The sequence below is a fragment of the Lactuca sativa genome, chromosome 3 (assembly GCF_002870075.4).
Source record: "Lactuca sativa cultivar Salinas chromosome 3, Lsat_Salinas_v11, whole genome shotgun sequence".
Taxonomy (NCBI): domain Eukaryota; kingdom Viridiplantae; phylum Streptophyta; class Magnoliopsida; order Asterales; family Asteraceae; genus Lactuca; species Lactuca sativa.
The window spans coordinates 171,080,978-171,104,296 of record NC_056625.2 but is presented as its reverse complement, the minus strand read 5'-3'; the positions used below and the strand labels follow the sequence as shown (position 1 = coordinate 171,104,296).

Below are 23,319 nucleotides of genomic sequence, written 5' to 3'. Positions count from 1 at the left end.
CCTCCTTACGACAATACCCGAAGGCTCCCACTGGAACCATAGATACTTGATACACCATTATTCGTCTCAAACTCAATATTCTAAATAACTCCGAAATCAGGACATTATACCTGGATACCTCGGAACACCATTACAGAACATCACAATGTCCTACCTCAACCACTGATCTCCCACTCCCAGCATCATACAGATACAACAACACATTCCCTCTGAACCCCATAATTAGTTCTTCATTTTACCCAATGCGCAACTTTGGTGTATCCAAACACTCAATTGGAATACAGAGAAAGCACTAACGCTTCAGAACACTCTGATGATCTTCCGAAACTCTTTCCTCTACTGCTCAAAATCCAGGTAAGAATACACATATCGGCCCGGGAGTTGGCTGCTCGATCATCTTCTATCTACTCCAAATGGCATACACAATCAATAATTTGACTCAGAAGTTCTCAACTCCTAATACCATCCTTACGAGCCTTCCACTTGGAACGGCCCTGACCGCCACCAGGTTCCTGACCATTGGCCACCTGTCGTGGAGACATTCATCCTTTCTCAAACACGTACCACATGCATCATCTTGCTCTGCACCTCTCCTCGATCACCAATAACTCTGGTCTCATGAATTTATACCGCAGGTCTCTATATACCACTTTATAACCGCTTTTGAACAAATCTCTTCTTCCTTCAGTACGATACCTGGTTCTCCCCCACTTAAGGTTCGAACCATCACCAATTGGCGCACAAACAATCCCACAAACTGTTTCCACTAGAAACATTGCACCTGCCCTTGGAAGGTGCTACGCAATGCCTGATAATCTCCTTTAAAGAGATCAAGCAACCTCAAATGTCAGATGAAATCCTCATGAACTTCTCATCACGACTGCCTCTAGTCGTTCAAAGTCTCATACCATCCCAATACCGAACATCTCAACTGTCCAGTAATATCACTGACTTTTAGACTGAAACGATAAATCGTCATACTCCTCAACCTCGACTTCTCAACTCACGTTCCAACACATGAATCATCACAAGAACAGGGACTCCACTCCCATACTCAATACCCATCATAGACAGAAGAGCCACCGCCCTGATATACTTGTCTGGATTACCCGCTGATACCGCTACCACACGCCCTACTATACTCAATTAGGGTGTAACGTGGTCCTTGACCATCTCAGCCCCAACTGACTACCTGCTCGTGGTAAATCATTTTCTCGCGGCAGACATGCTGCCTGATACTCTGGTGGGAAAATTGTCATCAATGTCAACCCGCAAGGTTTACTCCTAAACCCAAAACTGAAATCTCATGTCTCTCCTGTTTCCCACAAGAAACATAAATAAGACCCCTCAGGTCACAAAAGGTGACATCTCCTCTATCGGCTGATTGCTCAACTCAGACCGCAATCCCCCATAAACACCATCTCTACTAATCCTTGATTCTTGCGACTACATCTGACATTTCACCAAAAATACTTTGAAATTCTCTCGACCTCCCTCTCAAGGGATACCTCTTCGGAATCAATCATGGCCCTCAGGCCTAAAACCCTATCGCGTCCAATCTCCACCTAATCAATCATGACCGGATAACCGGAGAACCACAAGCATCATTTGCTAAGAACTATGGTACTCAGCCCATGACATCACTTCTCAATCTTCTACGATGCATGGTACTCAAACCATGACATCACCCCTCCATCTGCTATGATGTATGGTACTCGAACCATAACATCACTCCTCAATCTGCTACGATGTATGGTACTCGAACCATAACATCACTACTCAATCTGCTCCGGTGTATGGTACTCGAACCATAACATCACTCCTCAATCTGCTCCGATGTATGGTACTCGAACCATGACATCACTCCTCAATCTGCTCCGATGTATGGTACTCGAACCATAACATCACTCCTCAATCTGCTCCAATGTATGGTACTCGAACCATGACATCACTCCTCAATCTGCTCTGATGTATGGTACTCGAACCATAACATCACTCCTCAATCTGCTACTTAGAACCTTCAGAATACTCCTTCTATCGAGTATGGTTCCTCTTCTTTCGGTAGTACGGGCCCATACTACCTGCCACATCTACCCATACTTTCCACACGAACCATCCCAGAGCTTCCCAAGTAGCCACTCAACCTTCTCGTTCACTAACTCCGTCACACAATGCTCGCTCCTCAGCGAAAGGCTCTACTCTGTCAGCGTACTCATCTGACTAAATTTACTCCATAGGCTCTTCCTAGGTTCTCATACTCCTCCGCCATCAGCTGTTAAAGAACTCCTAATGATGCCAACCATCTACCTCACGAATATCGTCATATTCACTTACTAGCTGGCTCCCATCATCGAGGGTCCCACAAAGCACCAAGCAAGCAGCATTCAGGCATCGAATAATACATAGAACTCACTCTGGGTGATAACTCCACTTGCTCTGCTCATTCTCAAGATACCACCGAACTCTGCAACTCTACCCCTCGCGGGTTCTAACTATTCTCTCGATAAGCATCACAATACTCATCTAGGCATCTCTCCTAGATTACTCCTCTACTCAAATCCCTCTCTACAAGAACTCTTGATGAACACTCACACTCAACACCTACTCGAAAAGTGCATCACCAATAACAGCAATTCCTAGGCTAAGGCATCACAAATCAGGCCACTCTAGCCCTAGAATATGAAATACCTAGCCTATCTCTAGCATGCATAATATCTCATAACATATCTCATAAGTATAAAGTCAGGGTATTTTAAGAAATCACCGTTCGGGCTCTAGCTGATTGTACACACTGCTCTTTCTCGTTTTCCCTTTGAACTCTTATTCGCTTTAGAAAATCATTTCTTTGAAAACTTTTCTCAATTCCTCAGTTTGAGTCCAGATTTACCCGAAGGTGCATCCGAATCCCTCACCGTAATTTTTCAAACTAAAATTTTCATTTAAAATCGCTTAATTCATAAAACACTTTTCGTAAAAATCTCATTTTGTTTAAGTTACAAAACATAACTCTATATTCAATTAAATAATAATCCAGGATCCCCAAATCATAACTATTTCCCTGGTGTGTACAATCGAGCCGGTGCCGTCCCATGATCCTGAGGAAAACCTGAAACACATAACACATAACACGATAAGCACGAAGCTTAGTGAGTTCCCCAAAATACCACATATAACACATATTAGCCACTCGAGGCTATAACTCTGTGGGCCCTCTGGCCCTATCTCTATGGACCCTCTGGTCCTAACTCTGCGGACCTTCCGGTCCGAACTCTGTAAACTCTAGAACACACACCGCATAAATCACATAGAAATAATGCAGTGCAACACATCACATACATAGCATACAAGATACTCTGTCACATAACTCTGGTTACCTACTCAAGGTAAAGTATAGTGAAAAGACTCACCTCAAACGAAGTCGGATAAACTCTCGTGCTCAACGTCCCGACCTAGCCTCCTCCTATTATTCAAATAACATTCCCAATCAATACTCTCTCATAGTCTCATCTCCAAAGATTTGGGTAGAAGACCATTCTACCCCTCCCTGAACTCTCTTAAGTCAGTCTTGACCAAAACCTAAAGTCAACGAAAGTCAACGGTCAAACTTTGACCTGACTCGTCGAGTGCACATGGGCGACTCGGCGAGTCCACATGTGTCCACAGAATCCTCCTTCTAGCCTCGCTTGACACGTCGAGTTAACCCCTTCCTCGACGAGTTACACCTGGCACGAATTGCGGGGCAACCCCGACTCAACTCGTCGAGTCCAATTATGAACTCAGCGAGTTGCTTCCATGATCATACTCAAATGACCTTTTAAGTTCAAATCTGTTCCTCTAATCCATATATCTGACCTTCCCAAGCTCAATAAACACGTAGAGGCTCGACCTTGATGTCCATGCATGGTATATTTTGCTCATAATACCATTATGACTCCATTAAAGGTTCATAGCTTCCAAACTCCATGTTTGCTCATCTCTAAGCTCCTACTTTCGGACTCTCTGGACCGTACAAGGTCCAGATCTACCACTCAAGCTTGGAAAGGGGTTTGGTGCATCCAAAACCCCATCATGAAGAGAATATAAGCCCTAATTTCCAAAATAATAGATCTACATAATTAGGGAAGGAAAGGGGGTCAAATATAATACCTCCAACTGAAGCCCTTTTTAATGAAATCTTCAAATCCAGCAATTTCCTTTGGCATTCTCGGTTGCCACCTCCTCCTCTTTTGCATAATCACACTTATAAGCTCAAGATAGCTCTTCCTCTCACTCTATATAACCAAGGACTCTTTAGGGTTGTTCTTTGGAAGATGTGGCCGCAAATGAAGGCCATAAGGACCTTTAAATAGGTCCTAAACCCGAGAAATTAGGGTTTCTCTGCCCAGCATCTACTCGGCGAGTCCCTCCTCTGACTCGTCGAGTCCACTTATTAAATCCGCATGAGAACCCGACTCGACTCGGCGAGTTGGATCCTCAACTCGTCGAGTCTCTCCTTTGATCATAATATTAACCATAATAATAACCCTGAAAACCCGGATGTTACAAGGTAGGATGTTGTGTTTGATGAAGGATATTACATTCTTCTCTCTAACTTGGACAAAGGCTTCATCTTATATCCATTTGGAAAACTAATCAGCCATTGCTAACATGAAAACTTTACTAGCTAGTGCCATAGGAAGTTTGATAACGATATACATTACCCAATTCATGAATGGACATGGAGATATTGTTGGATGTAGAGGTTGGTTCATCTGGATGGTGTAAGACATTGCCATGTGTTTGGCATGAGTCCCATCTTTGTGCATACTTCATTGTATCTTTCATCATTGTAGACCAATAGTATCTTGTCGTCAATATCTTGGAGAAAAGTGCCATGTCCCTAACATGGTTGCCACATTCTCCTTCATGAATTTCTTTCTGGATGATATGGGCTTCATTTTCTCCGAGACACCTAAGATAGGGACATGTTGCAAATTTCCTAAAAAAGATATTTTCAATTATAATAAATCTGGAAACTTTGATTTTAAAGGTCCTTGTGCATCTTCCACTTCCAAGAATGGATCCATCTTGGACATATTGAATGATATGTTGGATCCAGGATTCTTTAGGACTAACATCATAGGTTCCAAGATCTTGGACAGGTGTCGCCTCTTCTTAGATGTCTTCGATCGTTGGTTTAATCACGCGAGATATAAGGATTTTGGCGTCTGGATGGATCTTGAATGTTAAACCAAGATTGGTTTGTGCATCTGCTTCAGTGTTATCTTCCCTAAGTACCTATTTTATGTCAAAATCTTCGAACTTGGATGCCAAGCTCTTTACTATCTTTAGGTATAATGCTAATTTTTTTTACTTCATATGCCCCACTAAATTGGTTAGTAACTAGAAATGAATATGTATGTATCTAATTTTTTTTATCCCAAGATCATGAGCAATTTATGGACCCAAGATCAATACCTTATTTTAGGTTACTTTAAAAACACAACTCATTACATGGGGTATAATGTCCCATTGTGGCGATTTTAGTATGACTCCAAGACCTGATCCCTTAGAGTTAGAGGCTCCATCTCTAAAGAGAGTCCATTTCATTGTTTATTCTATATCTTTAAGCCATTGAATTTCCTTCTCGGTTTTAGGTTGAAGATACGGACTGAAATCAACTACAAAATCTACTAATGCCTATGATTTTGTTGCAGATCTTGGCACCTATCTTAATTCATAAGTACTTAGTTGCTCATGAACAACTCTTGGCAATATCCGTGGAGGAATCTTGCTGAATCGAACCGATGATGAGATAAAACTTCCTCCGTTGAATGAAGGTTGTAGGCTCCAACACGGAACCACCTATCCTACCCAAGCGTGTTTGAACTCGGATCAAAATGAGTCTGAAACATAATATCAATAAAAGATAGTTGTTCATAAACATTCGTAATATTCAACCATCATATAAAACAAATTGTCTTTTACACATTTTCAAAGCAAATTTGTAAATCATAATAACCTTATTTACGAAATTAGGTGGTAATTTCTTTATAATTTCAATAAAAAATTAATTATTTTCTAATAAAAACAGTTATTTTAATGATTAACCTTTCATATATACCATTTTATTTTCTGTCTAAAATTCAAAGACACAAAAAAGATATGAGAGTGATTTATCATAATCTTGTCATCCCCACAATCGATTTTCTTAATCATTACTCTCATGTCGAACCAGTATATGCTGTGGTTATGCAAATTGCAACTACTACTTACACGTTTGTGTAGTTACTTGTTTATTTAGAATATATGTTTCGATAATTCGATTATTTAATTCATTAATAAGTTATTATTTTTTATAAATAATAGTGTGTAAAGAATTCATCATCCTATGTTTTGTCTGTTTCTCTCTAAACATGTAGAGAGAGAAAGAGAGTATTCTGTCCATTTTCATGGATAATAAAAACAACCCTTTAACCTCATCCCCAAATCTAATTCATTTCTCTTAACCCACCATGGAAATCCCAACTCCACCACCACCCACAACCATCGTCGCCGCCGCGGCCACAGTTAAAACACCTGATCCAGATTCAGAGACACCGCAATCGAACAACTTCACTAAACAGCTCACACCACCGTTAACCAACGGTGTCCTCAAACGACACAAGCCGTTCCACCACCTTCAACCACCACCAGTGGTGGTCACTTACAAAGAATGTCTCAAGAACCACGCCGCTGCCATGGGTGGCCACGCCATAGATGGATGTGGAGAGTTTATGCCGTCTCCGACGTCCTCCCCATCTTACCCTACCTCGCTAAAATGCGCCGCTTGTGGCTGCCACCGGAATTTCCACCGCCGTGAGCCAGACGAGTCGCTTTTCCCATCACCACATAACCCACCCATCCAACATGTCATCGAGTACCAACCCCATCACCGCCACCACCCTCCTCCTCCACAACCCATACCACCTCCAGCTGGCGGAGCTAATAGCAGCAGTCCCGGAAATTCCCCATCTCCACCACCGATCTCATCGTCTTACTACCCATCAGCACCCCACATGCTCCTCGCACTCAGTGCCGGTTTAACAGCTCCGCCGGCGGAAAACAACCACGGTAACCACAATCCGTCGATCCCCACCACGCCCGGCTCCGCCGTCGCCTCTGGTTCAAACCCAAATGGAAAAAAACGATTCAGAACAAAATTCACTCAAGATCAGAAGGAAAAGATGCATGAAATCGCGGAAAGAGTTGGGTGGAAGATGCAGAAACGCGATGAAGAACTCATTAATGGATTCTGCAACCAAATTGGTGTCGATAGAAGCGTTTTTAAGGTATGGATGCATAACAACAAAACTACTTTTGGGAAACCGAAGGATTTCACTAACAACAATGGCAATAATTCCTCCGGTGAGGGCATTGATTTCATTATTTCAAGAAACAACCACCACCATGACACCGGAAACAACCACCACCTTGATACCGGAAACAACCACCACCTTGACTCCGGAAACAACCGTCACGACATCGACCACCACCTCCATCTTCATAACAATGGTAGTTTTAACACCGGTGGAAATGTGATTTGCACTAAAGGTTCATCATCATCTTCTTGATCTTAATTTCTTTGTTGATTATGGATAATAATTATGTGTTTAGCATTAACAATCCTGAAGAAAAGGCTGAGGCTATTGTTGTTTTAATTTGCTTACTTTATATTAGAAGTTAATGAATTAATTAATTAATTAATGTTTGTTTAGTTATAATAATATTAGATTTTTATTTTTATACTCCTCGTACTTTGATGAGAATCACAATCATGAGATTATCTAGATTAGGAATTTTTAATTGTGTTTAGCACCAATCACATAGTACTAGGTTTTTATCCTTTGATTAATACAAATTTAATTATTATATTCGTTATTTTATCATATATTCTACCAAATTAATAATTAGTTTGTCGTTACTAATTACATAATAGTATTAATTATTCCATTCATAGGCAAGCAAATAGTTTTGTTCGTTGTATTTAATTTTCCAATTAATAAATCATATATTAAAAAGATTAAATCAATATTAATATAATGGAATTTGGAGGCAGCTTTACATCTCAATCTCACTTGTTTACTTTTATAAAATTATGCACTTTATCTTTTATCTTATCCTCACATTTAATTGTCTATTTTTAGCAAAATATCAGTATTATACTATTTTATAATAATTACGAACATATAAAATGTTTTTCTTAAAACTGATTTATATAACAATAAAAAATCGTTACAAATGTTTAAATTTTGAATATAGACATTTTAACACGTATAATCATATCTGTCCTCCAAAAAGTTGATTTAAATATACACTGAAATCAACTTGAATTATTTGATAATACACATGAGGAAATCTGTCAATTAGGTTTTGTACAGTGACAGCTGACATTTTGCCATTTCGTAATATTGATTATTTAATTCGAGAAACCATGCTCGATGGCAATAAACCATAAAGACAAAATTTTATGTCGGCTAAAAAATTATGGTAGAAGTAAAATGATTAAGAGATTTAATTTTACATTTAAATCTGAAAAAACAGCCATTAAAATATCATATTACTACTATTTTTTAATTATCAGGAAAAATAAAAGAGTCTATTTTTCAAAAAATTACAAAAATATATTGGTCACAAACATACCAAACATACCGAAATGGTCCCTTGGAAAAACTAAGATTTATAAAAATGGTCTATGTATAAAATAGTTATGGAGATGGTCCCTATAAGATTTACAAAGTTACAAAACGGTCCTTGAATGAAATTAAGATTTACAGAAATGGTCCCTATAAGAAATAGTTACAAAAATAGTCCCTATAAAAGATAATTACAAAAAAGTCCTTGTGTAATAGTGATGTTAGAAAAATGATCCATATATAATAGCGAGCTTACAGAAATAGCCCATAAACCCATGCATAATATACCATATAGGAAAAATGAATAAAAAAATGACCCTCGATATTAGGGGTGACAAATCGGGCTATCGTGTCGTGTTTTTGTCTGACACGACACGACACGATAAAGTTTTATGTAACACGAACACGACACGACACGATGTCGTGTTTTTTCTAACGAACACGAAAACGAACCAATTAAAAAACGACAAACACGACACGATACGAAAAAATAACATAATATAACAATTAGTGTATTTAATTAATATTTAATCATGCATAACATGACAAACACGACAAATAAATGCTAAATATGTCAATATCGTGTTGAATTTTGAACACGAACACGACACGACACGACATCGTGTTTTTTACACATGACACGAACACGAATTCGAATTTCAGTTTCGTCCTAATTTCGTTTCGTGTCTTGTATTTTTATCGTGTCGTGTCCACAATTGCCACCCCTACTCGATATTACAGAAGTTATCCGGGTATAATAGTGACATTGCAGAATCGGTCTTTGTACAATATCGAAATTATAAAAACAGTCCCTATGTAATACCGAAATTAAAAAACGGTCCATATGGAAGACAAAATTACAATAATGGACCTGTGTAATAATGAAATTATTGAATTATCAATGTATAACACAATATTAAAAAGATTACGTTGAAAATATAAATGCTAAACAATTATTAAAAAAATTCTATTTGTTTTGTACCAAAAATACCTCCCAGAAAACGCTACATTTTGTATATCTACTTCCTTCTCAAACCACGGTAAACAAGTTTTATAACTATACAATTATATTCATTTTATCATTAAAAAATACCATTATTATTTTAATTAAAGGTTTTATTGGTTTCCAAAGATTTCTTGTTCGAGCAATAAACTTATTTAAGGTAATCAATTTTTGTAATTATACATATTTAGTCGTTTTTTATTTCTTTTTGCACACTTGACTTATAACTTGTACAAAATGTTAAAGAAAATCATAATCACCAATGAACTATTTTAAATATACTTAAAAACAAAAACTTACTAACTTTATTACAATAAGAGATAACAAACCATTAAAATTATCCCGAATTGGACCCATCACATGCTATAAAACGTATGAGTTAAGATTTTCAATTATGACCTGAGTCTTAACTTTTGTTAAAAACCTTCTTTTTAAATTTTTTTAAATTTTATTTTGCATGTTTTTTTAACTTAGTTTCTTCTTCATAATTTTTAAACTTAGATTTTTTGTTTACGAATATTCTTTTTCTAAAATTCACTTTTTCATACAAAAAAATAAATAAATAAGCGACCTTTTGTTAAAAAAATTTACAATGTTTTTGTATAAAATTATGTTGCTGACAATTTTTGTCCTAGTTTTCCTATAACTTCTCTTTAATAATTTTACAAAAACGAATATGTAAAAATTGATCTTTAAAATTTTGTAAAACAATGTGTAAAGAATAGTAAAAAATAACATAAGAATTTATATAAAAAAAACGTTTTGATCAAATTTGTAGTAAAATTTTAAATTTGGTTTAGAATCATAAAAAAGAAAATCGATTATGGCATTTCACAAGGACCGATTCAGGACAAACTTTCATGGTTTGTTACCTTTTGATGTACCAAAATATGTAAATTGGTGTTTTGGATACATTTGAAATAGTTTCATTGTCAAATTAGCGTGAATTTTATTGTTCAAATATTTACAAAAATAAAGAAATGTGACTAAATGTGTAGAATTTCAAAAGTTGGTTGAGCACACAAGTTTATGTGTTGCTGGAGTAGTCATCAAAAACCAGGAAAATCCATTAATTTTGGTCAAAATGTTATTTTTAATATTTAATCTCACTTTATTGTTCAAATATGTTTAAAAAAAAAAAAAAAAACTAAATGTGTACAAATATAAAATTTGGTGTGGCTCACAAGTGCAGTGATCAACTTATTATCCTTTTTAAACTACTTTGTCCTTCCTCCTTCCCTCCGTTTCTCCTTCCCTCAATTCTTAGCATAAACTTTTTGTTTCTTAAATCTTTAAATCAAAATAGATCATATAATAATGTGTTAACAATCATGTATGGTATTCACCTGAAGGAAGAATAGGAGATCGATGTGCCTCGAGCTTTTCTGGTCTAAATATATATTGCTTTTTTTTTTTCATCTAAACAATCTCATTTCCTAAAAAACGATTACAAAATATAAAAAATGTCTTCTTTGACATTTCAAACTTGATTATTTTTTTAAGAAAAAACATCATAAATGGTCCCTGTCGTTTCCCAAAATCTGAAGTTTAGTCCCCGTGATTTAAAAACGTCATAGATGGTCCATGTGCTTTCAAAATTTTTGACGACTGGTCATTATTTCTAACTCCGTTAACTTTTGTCCGTTAACTGAAGGGCATTTTCGTCATTTCACTACCACATGGACCATTTATGATGCTTTTTCTTATTTAAAAAAAATAATTAAATAAAATCTCTCTCTCTCTCTCTATCTCTCTCTCTCTCTCTCGTCATCACCTAGATACATCTCCTCATTTCCCTTCCCCAATTTCTATTTCCATTTTAGATCTGCAGGTGGCCATCTCGTTCTCTGCCCCTTCTTCTCAACCTGCAATTAAAGGGAAAACACACAAACACACCCACAAAACTGCACTTGAAGGAAAAACACTTCACATACACATTAGAGGCAACAAAGGCGACATATGCCCCCTAATATCTTGACGAAGCATTTCAGTTCAATCCATTGGAATCTTTGATCCCATGTAGAATCAAAGATTTAGGAAGTTTTTCAAGCACCATTTGATTCAACAGTAAGTTTTCAACCACAAGCCGATCAGGAGAAGCTATTGTTGTTGCAATACAATACCCTAAACCAACACCCATTGTCCCCCATGTTCCTGCATCTAAACAGGTTTTGGGTTCCATTTGGACCAAAACGGATCGACCCACATCCATTGTGTTAGCCCCTTCTGAAACCAATATAGAAGCAGGACTACCTGAACTAGCAATGGCTTCTTTGATAATCCTCATTGGAGTAAAAAAAATCAATGGTAACATTAACATTTGAGGCTCAAATCTGTTATTTTGATCGGAAAATGGGCCACACCGCCATGGCTGCAACAACGGTTGCCCCGCCAAGATACAGGATGAAATTTCACCATTTCCCCAATTTGATGCTCAAATCAACTACAAAAAACAAAATCATCACAGCCTCCTTATAACCAAATCCAATCTACAGGCGACAAATTATAAAAAGGAACATGAAATTAGAATGATGAACGAAAGCGAACAAAAAAAAGTCTGAATCGATCTGATCAAACTTTGGCATTAGCAGTGGCTGAATCGAATCACAAACCCTGATCTATTTTCTGGTTCCAAATTTTTCCCCTCTCTCACTTGATTCTGTTTCTCACTCAGCAATCTGCACCAAGAAACCCACTAGCTCCCTTTAATAACTGTCGAGTGATCGAAAAATGATGGACATAAAGGAATGGAGGTTGTTGGTGAATAGACACGAGAATATGAAGAATAGGGTGGGGGAGTCTAAAAGGGGTGTTTTTCTGAGAGAGGGAGAGAGAGAGAGAGAGAGAGAGAGAGAGAGAGAGAGACCTTTTATTTAATTATTTTCTTTTTTTAAAAAAATAAGAAAAAGCATCATAAATGGTCCATGTGGTAGTGAAATGACGAAAATGCCCTTCAGTTAACGGAGTTAGCAATAAGGACCAATCGTCAAAAGTTTTGAAAGTATAGGGACCATCTATGACGTTTTTAAACCTCAGGGACTAAACTTCAGATTTTGGGAATCCACAAGGACCATTCATGATGTTTTTTCTTTTTTTAAACAACAAAATTTTATCAAAAAACTAGCAAAGTAAAAACGGGTAATGGATAGCAGATTGCTAATAGCATTTTGTTAAACACTATGTAAAATAGCTTTTAGATTTATAGTGTTTTGTTTAAACTAAATATTAAAAGTTTGTAGTGTCAAACAAGATTTTTTGTTTAAAATATAGCGTTTTGTTGAACGCTAAAAGTTAGAAACTCCTAAACGCTTTATGTCAAACATCAAATATATCTACCACATCATCAAATATATATCAAACATATTTTAGGTAAACCATCCCAAATAAAATGGAATTATGAAAATTCCATAAACACCAAAAAATAGTCAACACAACAACATCAAAAGCCTTCTATGTCCTCTCATCAGTATAGTTGTATACATATAAGAAACTAGGGACCGGATGGAAATCGAATAAGGAAGCTAAAAATTCCACCAAATCGCAATACGTCTCCATAAGTCTATAAGGTCAATACAACCTACGAAGAGATATTCTATGACATTTCAAACTTATTATGTAACTAAAGCATCATGTTTCTTTTTTACAAAATTCAAATCTTCTATGGAGAAGAAGATTTGATTTATTAAGAAAACATAATCTATTATATAGTTTTGGATCAAAATAATAAATACTCATTTAATATTTATTAGAGATGATGCCATACAAACTTATTAATAAAATATGATACAATTACTGATATTGACAAATGACAATGAATCATACAATAATTCTTAAGTTTGTTACAGCATCACAACTTTTATCTTGTCAACACGTTTTCTTTTGTTTTAGTTTACATCTGGTTCATCGCTTCTATGTTTCTCTTTATGTGGTCACTTTGATATGCTATTAAGACGAACAATTTTCATATAGCCATGAAGTGTTTCCATATATTAGGCATGAGATCTAAACCTTTATCTTGAACCTTGGCTTTATTTCATCTAGTAGAACTTTCAAAGTATGTATTTTTCATTTAATTGGCATCTACCTTCATGTGAATTTTTACAATCTAATAATAACCTTGAAAGGTTCTATATATATATATATATATATATATATATATATATATATATATATATATATATATATATATATATATATATATATATATATATATATATATATAGGTAAAGTGAATATACCTAACAACCTTATATAAGCTTAGGTACCTAACCTCATCAAACTACGTCATTTTGCATTAAATTTTCATTGCAATCATCCAAGGTTCTTAAACTTCATTCCTAAACTTGATTTACTTCAAAAAAAATTGGAAATTCATCATTATATTTCTCCTACATCCTTTCATTTGTAGCGGTAGGATATGAAGCTCATCAGGTGATATTCGATAGAAAGACGTGATGTAAAAGAAAGATATTGACGAAAGTCCAAAGATTTTGAAAGTAATCAAGTTATGGGGTTGAAGTTTAAGAACCTTAGGCAATTACAATGTAAATATGATACAAATCGATGTTGTATTATGGAGTTAGGTACCTAAGTTTATATAAGGTTGTTAGGTATATTCACTTTACCCATATATATATATATATATATATATATATATATATATATATATATATATATATATATATATATATATATATATATATATATATATATATATATATATATATCTTGAAATTTTGCTCTACAAAACTATAATGTCGGACTTATCCCACATTGGTCGAAAAGAAAACATTTTTCCACCTTTATATATATATATATATATATATATATATATATATATATATATATATATATATATATATATATATATATATATATATATATATATATATTCAAACATGATTTCTATTTCAAAATGTCCATATTAGGCGCTAAACAAAAGAATACATAAGTGTTTTTTTCGAAGGAATTTACTTGATGAAAGGTAAAAAATTTGGAGAGTTAATTTGAGTTGGGTTAAAATAAGAGAAATATTGTAATTCTTTTGGATATGAAAAATAATATTGATTGTTCTTAAACAATTCAGGATACAGTTAAAAACTATTATTTATTACATAATAACACCTGTATTATTCATCATTCTCAACAAAATCTCCAAAAGAACATGTACTAGATTTATGATTAGTTGATTTGATATGACCAAATAGTTTCTTAAAATCCCATCTAAAATTCTAAATCAACATTTTCATCATTTTCAATGACTATTTACGCTCCCCTTTTGACTAAAATTCATATCTTATACAAAACTTAATTAATTATAGCGTCACTAATACGATGTAACTATCATCAATACATATCAAATAAAAAGTTAATGTCATTGGCATTATTCATAATGAAAAACGTAAATAAAGTTTGAGTCATTCTGCAATCATAATGTAGATACATGGTAACTCATAGTTATATTTTAAAATGTAAATTTAAGCAAAAGAAAGTAAAATCATTAACCAAGATAACAAAATACTCAACACCTCCCATAGTGGAATGAAGTGGTCGTACCCCAACATCACAATGAACTAAGTCAAAAGGTTCAGAATATTTTCTAATTAAGGATCCTACAAAAAGACAACTGGAGGGAGAAAAATAAACATTTAAGTTCAAGTCCCAAAGCCGGCTTAACATAAATAAGGATAATTGACAACTGGGGTTTACAAACAATATTGTGTAAGGTATATTATTAATGGATATGTTTCCATTAAAGATGGTGTTTTAGTTGTAAAAATATCAAAAAATGTAGTCATGTGGTTTCAACAACCAGAGAGTCAAACAACCACATGTTAGTTGAAAATAATTCTGGTTTGTTTTTCCCATGGAACTCAAAATGAGACGTTCTATCATCACTTTTTTCGTATATATAAACTCCATGAGATGGTTGTTGTGACATCTCCATCCGGCCATTTTTAAACCATCTTACTTTATTTTAACATAACGCATCATCTCAAACAACGAAAATTACCAAATTTTGAATTTTTTTTAATAATAAATTCATGTTACTCAAAACTTAAGATGTCAACTCTTATATTAAACCGCAAGTAAAAGAATAAATTACAATAGCCGATATACCAAAAAGTATAATGTCTAAAATTTCAAGTGACTCAAAATATTTCAAGCATCTCTATTAGTATCCTCTAAGCATCATGTAAAAGCCATCATCTAAAACACACATAAACATACAACATCACGTGTAAACATACAATATCTAACTATAAAGTATGATGAGATACAAAAGCTTTTACTCGTAATAAGTTTCATAATAATAATAATGTCATATAATATGTAATTCCAAATTTCCAATAGACAACCATTGTATATAACATCAATGTGCACTTAAACCAGATATACACAACATATCATAGTGTAACATATGCAATGCATGATGTGTGACATATGTAACATGCTCGAAGTACTTGTACTCTCTTCCACCTTTACTCCAAGTGACAAACACAGTTTCAAGAGGATTCCTATTATATGTGTGTCAGTAACATAATGAGGTAGGTCATATGTATCAGGTGGGGTCAATAGATATATATATTATCGCTATACCACATGGTATAAAAACGTCTTACATGGACCATACGTCCACTCACATAATGTTCAAAAGACGATCTAGAATAACGCTAATGCCTCACATAATTAACCCTTCGCTTCACATAATTTTGCGAAAACTATCTACAATGACATCAAAGTTTCAGATAACCCTTCAATTCGCATAATGTGTATGTACCTCACATAGTCATCTCACCCTCAACCCAATGCATTTGATTATACATGTACATAATTAACTATACAACTCACATCGACTCTAAACACATAATTTCCACAAGGAAATAAACATCTAGCAAGGATAACTCACAAATTAAGATCGCATCATCATTACATAAAATCATATCGCATGTAATTTCTAACGGCATGCATAATAATTGGCAAAACATGTAATATATCAACAAGTATAAATAAGCATGCAATCATCATCAATAATCTATACATATAGTACGTAATACTCACAAATCATATAATTATAGAATTAGACACCAATAGAGTCCAAAACATTTTTGATGCAAATGGTATAATTGCTAATACATGGGTTAATGATGTTACAATTAATAGAAATGAAAATATGATGACATTAGCAAAAATGGTAAATAGCACAAAAGACATTAAGTTTACACTAAAACTTTAGTTTGACATTGTGTTTTTGTCTCAAATTTGACATTTGTGTTTTCTAATTTTTTACAATTCTGACCACTTGACCGATCAACCAGGTTACCTGTTGACGTGGCATGATGACGTGTTAGTTTTGATGACGTGAGAAGCTGACATGACATTCTGACGTGTCAAAATTGAAATTTTCCCCCTAAAAGACACTAAGTTTTTATCTTTTTTTTATTATTTTTTCTGATTTTGACACTAAGTTTAATTTTTATTCCAATTTTGCTTAATGTTGACCATTTTCCATTTGAAACCGTATAAATATTTTTTATATTACATTTTAAACCATACAAGGGGTTTTTTTATTTTTTTACATTCAAAGCATAATTTTATGCATAAATATGCATTAGCTATATCATGACAATCAAACATTCAAACTAACCATAAACTTCGAGTAGGATGTAAAAATTTTACGGGTTGCAAACTTGACCATTCGGTCTTGATCGACTACACACCTCCAAACTCGAAACTCGTTTTAAAGTTGCGTATTTAATATAAAATATGGTTTTTATATAACTAATAAATATTTATACATAAAATTATGGTTTGAATGTAAAAAACAAAAAAAAAAAACAAAAACAAAAAAAACCCTTGTTTTAATACAACAATATGTTTTCTAAATGAAAAAATGTATTTATACGATCCAAAAGTGTATTGAATAAATATTTATATGGTTTCAAATGAAAAATAGTTAACATTGAACAAACTTTGAAAAAATGATGTACGATTTGGAACAAAAAAGCAGTATCAAAATTGAAAGAAAAATTAAACTTAGTGCTAAAATCGAAATAAAATGAAAGTTTAGTGTCTTTTGTGGGGAAAAAAATCAATTTTGACACGTCAGCATGTTATGTCATCAAAACTGACATGTCATCCGACAATATTAGCAGGTAACATGGTTGACCGGTCAAGTGGTCAGAATTGAAAAAAATTAGAAAACACAGTATCAAATTTGAGACGAAAAAAAAACAGTGTTGAATTAAAATTTGAGTATAAACTTAGTGTCTTTTGTACTATTTATCCTAGAAAAAAACTATAGAAATGATCATATACCTCAAAATTTGTTGAAATTCTCGCACGTGTACACTTTAGTTTTTGAGATTTGATTTAAGTAGTTGATTAACAATCTCATGTTCATCAATTTTGATCTACTAGGCCTAAAGAAGGATCTTCTCATCCTAATAACTATTTCGTTTTCTTGGTTAGACAATTTTTTTCTATTATCAATTAAAAATTCATTTGGAGTTATTTTTTTGTTTTTTGTATTTTTATTGGTTGTATTTGGTCATTCAATATGGTGTGAGCATAAATTTTACAAACAATTTATATGTTTTTTTTATATATTTGTTTTATGAAATATATATGTTATTTTACGAATATGAAACTAAGCTTTGTTGATATAGTCTTATGAAATCAAAATATAATTACTGGGATTATTTTCTTTATTATCTTTAGAGTTTTAATAATCTCATAGAGTATGGTAGTTATATTACTAACTCAAACTACAATGACTGGATTATTATCTTTTAACTAATATTCCTCAAACTTACACTTCAAACCCAAAAACATTCAGAAAAAATATCCATAATATTAAAGCGTTTACATAAACATATTTGCGGGGCCTTATGTTTATGAGACCACAAATATTAATTATATGTGTATTTTCTTTAATACAAGTTAATCTATTTAACAATTCTCGTAAATTAATATAACCCAACAAAATAGTTGAAACTTGTAAATTTAGATAGGAAGCAATTTCTTTAAAGTGAAGAAACAAAGAACCCAAATGTGTAATTTCCAGATTTAAACAAAGATGGGCCGTGGGCTAGTCGGACTAAAAAATGTGTAATTTCCAAATTTAAACAGAGATGGGCTCTGGGCTAGTCGGACTAATTTTTGGAACTAGTTTCCGTTACAAAAAAGTTTTATGTAAAAGAATGTTTTTTCTAATAGAAATTCTGAGTAAATCAACAAGTATTTTAATAAAAATAACCTCTATATATATATATATATATATATATATATATATATATATATATATATATATATATATATATATATATATATATATATATATATATATATATATATATATATATATATATATATATATATATATATATATATATCCAGAATATCATATTCCGGAGCAAATGTTTTGTTCCGGAGATGTGCTCTAGAATACGCCAGAGTATTTATGATATTGTTCCAGAATGGGTGTCGGTTGGTGGGGATGAGGGTCAGAATCTGAAACTCCGTATCTTCCGGAACTGGAAAAGTGTATTCCAGACTGATGTCCGGAACGGCCGTATATTCTGGAGTGGTCTTTCGGAGACTAGAATTAGGCTTTTTATATGTTTTTCTTCCAAATATGCAATACATTTGTGTTTTTAATATATTTGTGTGTTCGATACTTTCCATAAACGTTCCAGAATGAGTACATATACTGTTTTTTTTCGAATTTCAGTTTCTAGTAACGAGTAATGGCAGCGTATCACAAGATGTATGCAATATCTTGCTCCAGATTACACATGATTTGGTATAGATATAAGCAATGATATCAACTTCTTTGGGTTAGTTACGTTGGTTGCTTCCAAGTCCAGCTTACATTTAAATCAAATTCGTCTACCTTTTCAACGTCTGTGATCAAATATAATTACGCAGATTCTTGGCGGTAGTGATGTTAGATATTTTCTTAGTTTTGTTACTCATTATGCCTCCAAATGTAATTGTTTGTTGTTAATAAATTTATGGAAAGTGATACTAATCGATTTCCCGGGGAAAATCGTTTTAGAAATGGTTCTTATAGTACTGGAGGTAACCAAATTTGTAATTTATTATATATGACAACCAACCATGTTCTTTCTTACAATGGCCTTATATATGGGGGTGATTAGAGGTCTAAACCTAAGTTTGTCATTCAACCTAACCTTACTATTGATGTTGATGAATCTACGAATGATGAGACAAAACTAATGATGTTGCTTGATGATGGTTATATAGTTACACATGGAGAGCCAGTGGAACATTTTCACAATTACGCTGAATTTGATGGGGATGATCATGAAGATGGAAATGAGAAAATTGATCCCTTACCACAACCCTGAAAAGCACAACAGTTTCCTTATTATTTTTCTGATTCTAAAGAAACACAACCCACCCATTGGGGTATGCATGATCATTTACCATTGCCCGAATTAGCTCAAAAAACTCTTGAAGGGGCCACAACACACAACTATAATTCTCATGCTAAGTTATGCCTACTCTTCAAAAACAAAGAAGAACTTAAGCTTAATTTAGGAAAGTGTTTTAGTGAAGGTTTCCAATATAAAGCGAAAAAATCTACAAAAGATAGGTTTAAGGTTGTTTACTATATGGATAATTTTGACTAGTAGATTAAGGAAACAAAACATAGTACTAGTGATACATTACAAGTGGTTAAACTATCGGAGAAACACACTTGCTCAAACACACAACTACGTCCCCATCACCGACAAGCCAACAAAAAGGTAGTGGGTCACTTCTTGAAGGGCATATTAGCTGATAGTACCAATAATATGTTGCGGGGGAAACAGATACAACGAACTTTAAGTGACCGTCTTTGTGTACATATTTCATACTAGCAAGCATGGAATGCAAAAATGTATGCTCTAAATCTATTGAGAGGGTCCCCTGAAGAAAGCTTTCAAAGACTACCTTTATATAGTTACAACTTAGAGATGAAGAATCCAGGGACAGTTACACATATAAAAATGAGTGATGACAACAAATTTGAATACTTTTCCATGGCTATCGGTTCTGAGGTAATATATTTTATGTACATACTTCTTTATATTTAATATCTATACACATGTGTTCGCTTTAATTAGATTATTAATTACGTTTTAGGTTTGAGCGTTTCAAATATGTTTGCGTCCTATTATTATCATTGACGGTGCACACCTTAAAGGGAAATACTTAGGCAACATGTTCCTAGCAGTAAGCATGGATAGTAATAACCAAATCCTCCTTATTGCAATTGGTGTTAGGAAAACTGAAAGTGGAGAGTCATGGATTTGGTTTTTATCAAGACTCAAAGAATGTATTGGGGACATGCCATACTCGGCTATTATATCAGATAGAGCCAATTTAATTGAAATGACCATTTAAGACGTGCTCCAGAATACATATCACGGACTCTACTATTGATATTTGTTGATGAATGTGAGAGCAAAGATCGGAAAGCAAGAGGAACAAATATTTTGTTTTGGGAGGCTGCAAAGGCATACCGAGAGTCTGATTTCAAAGAAAGCTTAAGTAGGCTACATCATGCACTAAATTATGATTGTCAGACATGGCTAGACAGAATTGGTAATGAGAGATGGACAAGGTCGTGTTTCCATGTTGTTCGGTACAATATTATAACATCAAACAGTGCTGATTTTGTCAATGCATTATCAAGAGACGCAAGCAAACTACCGATAATAATATTGATCGATTTCTTTTCAGCAACTATGCAACAATGGTGGTGTCATCGATGTAATGTTGGAGGTAAATGTTTCCCTATATTGTAATAGTTCAATGATAATTGTAGTGTAATTTATTGTGCATGACAAAGTATATGTAAATGTTTGTTATAGCTTAAGGAAAAAAAGATGTTACTGAGTATGCTGAGAAGGTCATTTGTAGGAGGATCAACAAATCCTCTGCTATTCAGGTATATCAGATTGATCAAAGCATATATGAGGTAATTGACCAAATGAAAAATGGTATAGTAACTTGGAAAGTCATTATTGTATGTATGGGAAATGGCAATTATTGGGTATACCTTGTACTCATGTTATGACGGTATTCAAGGAACGGAGATATCAACATTGCAGTGCATGGGTGTCATCGTAGTTCACAATGGAAACATATCGATCAACATATGTAGAGGTTGTGTTTCCTGTGTTAGCTCTAGCTGAATACGAAGAACAGGCTGAAGTCATGGTTGTTTTGCCACCATTGATGGAAAAACAACAAGTTGGATGACCTAAAAACCATAACTGTATTCTATCCTAAGGTAAAGGTCCGATTCAGAAAAAAAATGAAGTCGTTGCCAAAGGATCAGTTACACAAGCATAAACTATGACGCTCCATTTCCCGCAGATTCAACAAAAATCAAATCTTCAAGTAGGACCAAGTCAAGTGGCAAAAATAATGTTTAGTCTATGATTAGACATACTTGTAACATCGGGTTCCGGGTACGTATTTAAATTCAAGTAATTTGTGTTTTACTCTGGGACTCGGTGAGTTGGAGGCCTGACTCGTCGAGTAGACTCGACATTACACAAGAACTTTAGTGATCTACTTGACGAGTCGGGGGACCGACTCGATGAGTAGGAGCTGTCTAGATGAAACCTTAATATTTAGGGTTTGCACCCTATTTAAACACCTTAAGTGGTTCCCCTTACAACCTCCAACATCCTCAGACCACCCCCCACGAAACCCTAACCATTTTTGAGTGATTTTGAGCTCTTTGTGCCATTTTGTGCAAGTCAGAAGGTTGAAGAGAAGAAGGAGCTTGGTATTTCAGAAGGAGCAAGGAGATTGGTGGGACGTCAAGTCCACCAAGCAAATTACACCCTTTGTTTGCAAATAAAACATAATATAATGGTAAAAAGGGATATTGATCCTCGAGGAAATGGTTGTATTTAACTACTAATGCAATCTAATAGAACTAGTGTAAATAAACTAACTAACTACAATTAAACTAAAGGGGTGGTGTTGGTGGTTGCTTGAAAACTAAAAGACTTGAATAACTAAAAAGTTTGCAATTAAGCAAGATGATGAAATGCTCAAATATTGATGATAATTGGTTAACCAAGTCAATTCAACAGAATGAACATTTGTGTGTTTATCATTAGGATTCAACATGAAGCTTATCATTCATCCCAAATGACCAAAATGCCCAAAACTAGGCAGTTACACGGGTACCTATGCGACGGAAATCCCACCTGCGCAAGTGTTGTTGGAATGCAATTGGCTCATTTTTCCTCCACTAACAATCCCACTACCAAAGATTCCCTTGGTCCCCTCCATATCCCACATGATTCAAATTAACCAATCATCTTTTAGCTTCAAATATGGATGCTCCAAGCCCAAAATAATAATCCATGACCCATCTTTACAAGCCCACTTCATCCAAGCCTTTAGCTTTTTAAGCCCAAATCTCCTTTGGTGGATCCGTAAAGCCCAATAATGCATCGAAAATCCCACCAAGCCCAACTCCAGTCAAACCGCAACCGCAATAAGCTCCAAAAGCTTACAAAATATCTCATGCAAAATAAAAAGTCCCCAATATGATCCATGATAAAGAAAATAAAGAATATACAATGCAATACTAATAAAAAGAGTTAAAAATCTAAAATAAAATAA

General features: G+C 34.2%; 1 protein-coding gene across 1 annotated transcript; it reads left to right on the top strand.

Moving 5' to 3' along the window:
* The first annotated feature begins 6,332 nt into the window (after window positions 1-6,332).
* Window positions 6,333-7,764, top strand: LOC111885302 (zinc-finger homeodomain protein 9). The gene has a single exon (XM_023881564.3). The coding sequence runs from the start codon at window positions 6,495-6,497 to the stop codon at window positions 7,590-7,592; it is 1,098 nt and encodes a 365-aa protein (XP_023737332.2). The 5' UTR covers window positions 6,333-6,494; the 3' UTR covers window positions 7,593-7,764.
* The last annotated feature ends 15,555 nt before the right edge of the window (window positions 7,765-23,319 follow it).

Bases quoted from the DNA above. Each gene is read 5' to 3' on its own strand.
- LOC111885302 (XM_023881564.3), top strand. From the start codon at position 6,495: ATGGAAATCCCAACTCCACCACCACCCACAACCATCGTCGCCGCCGCG.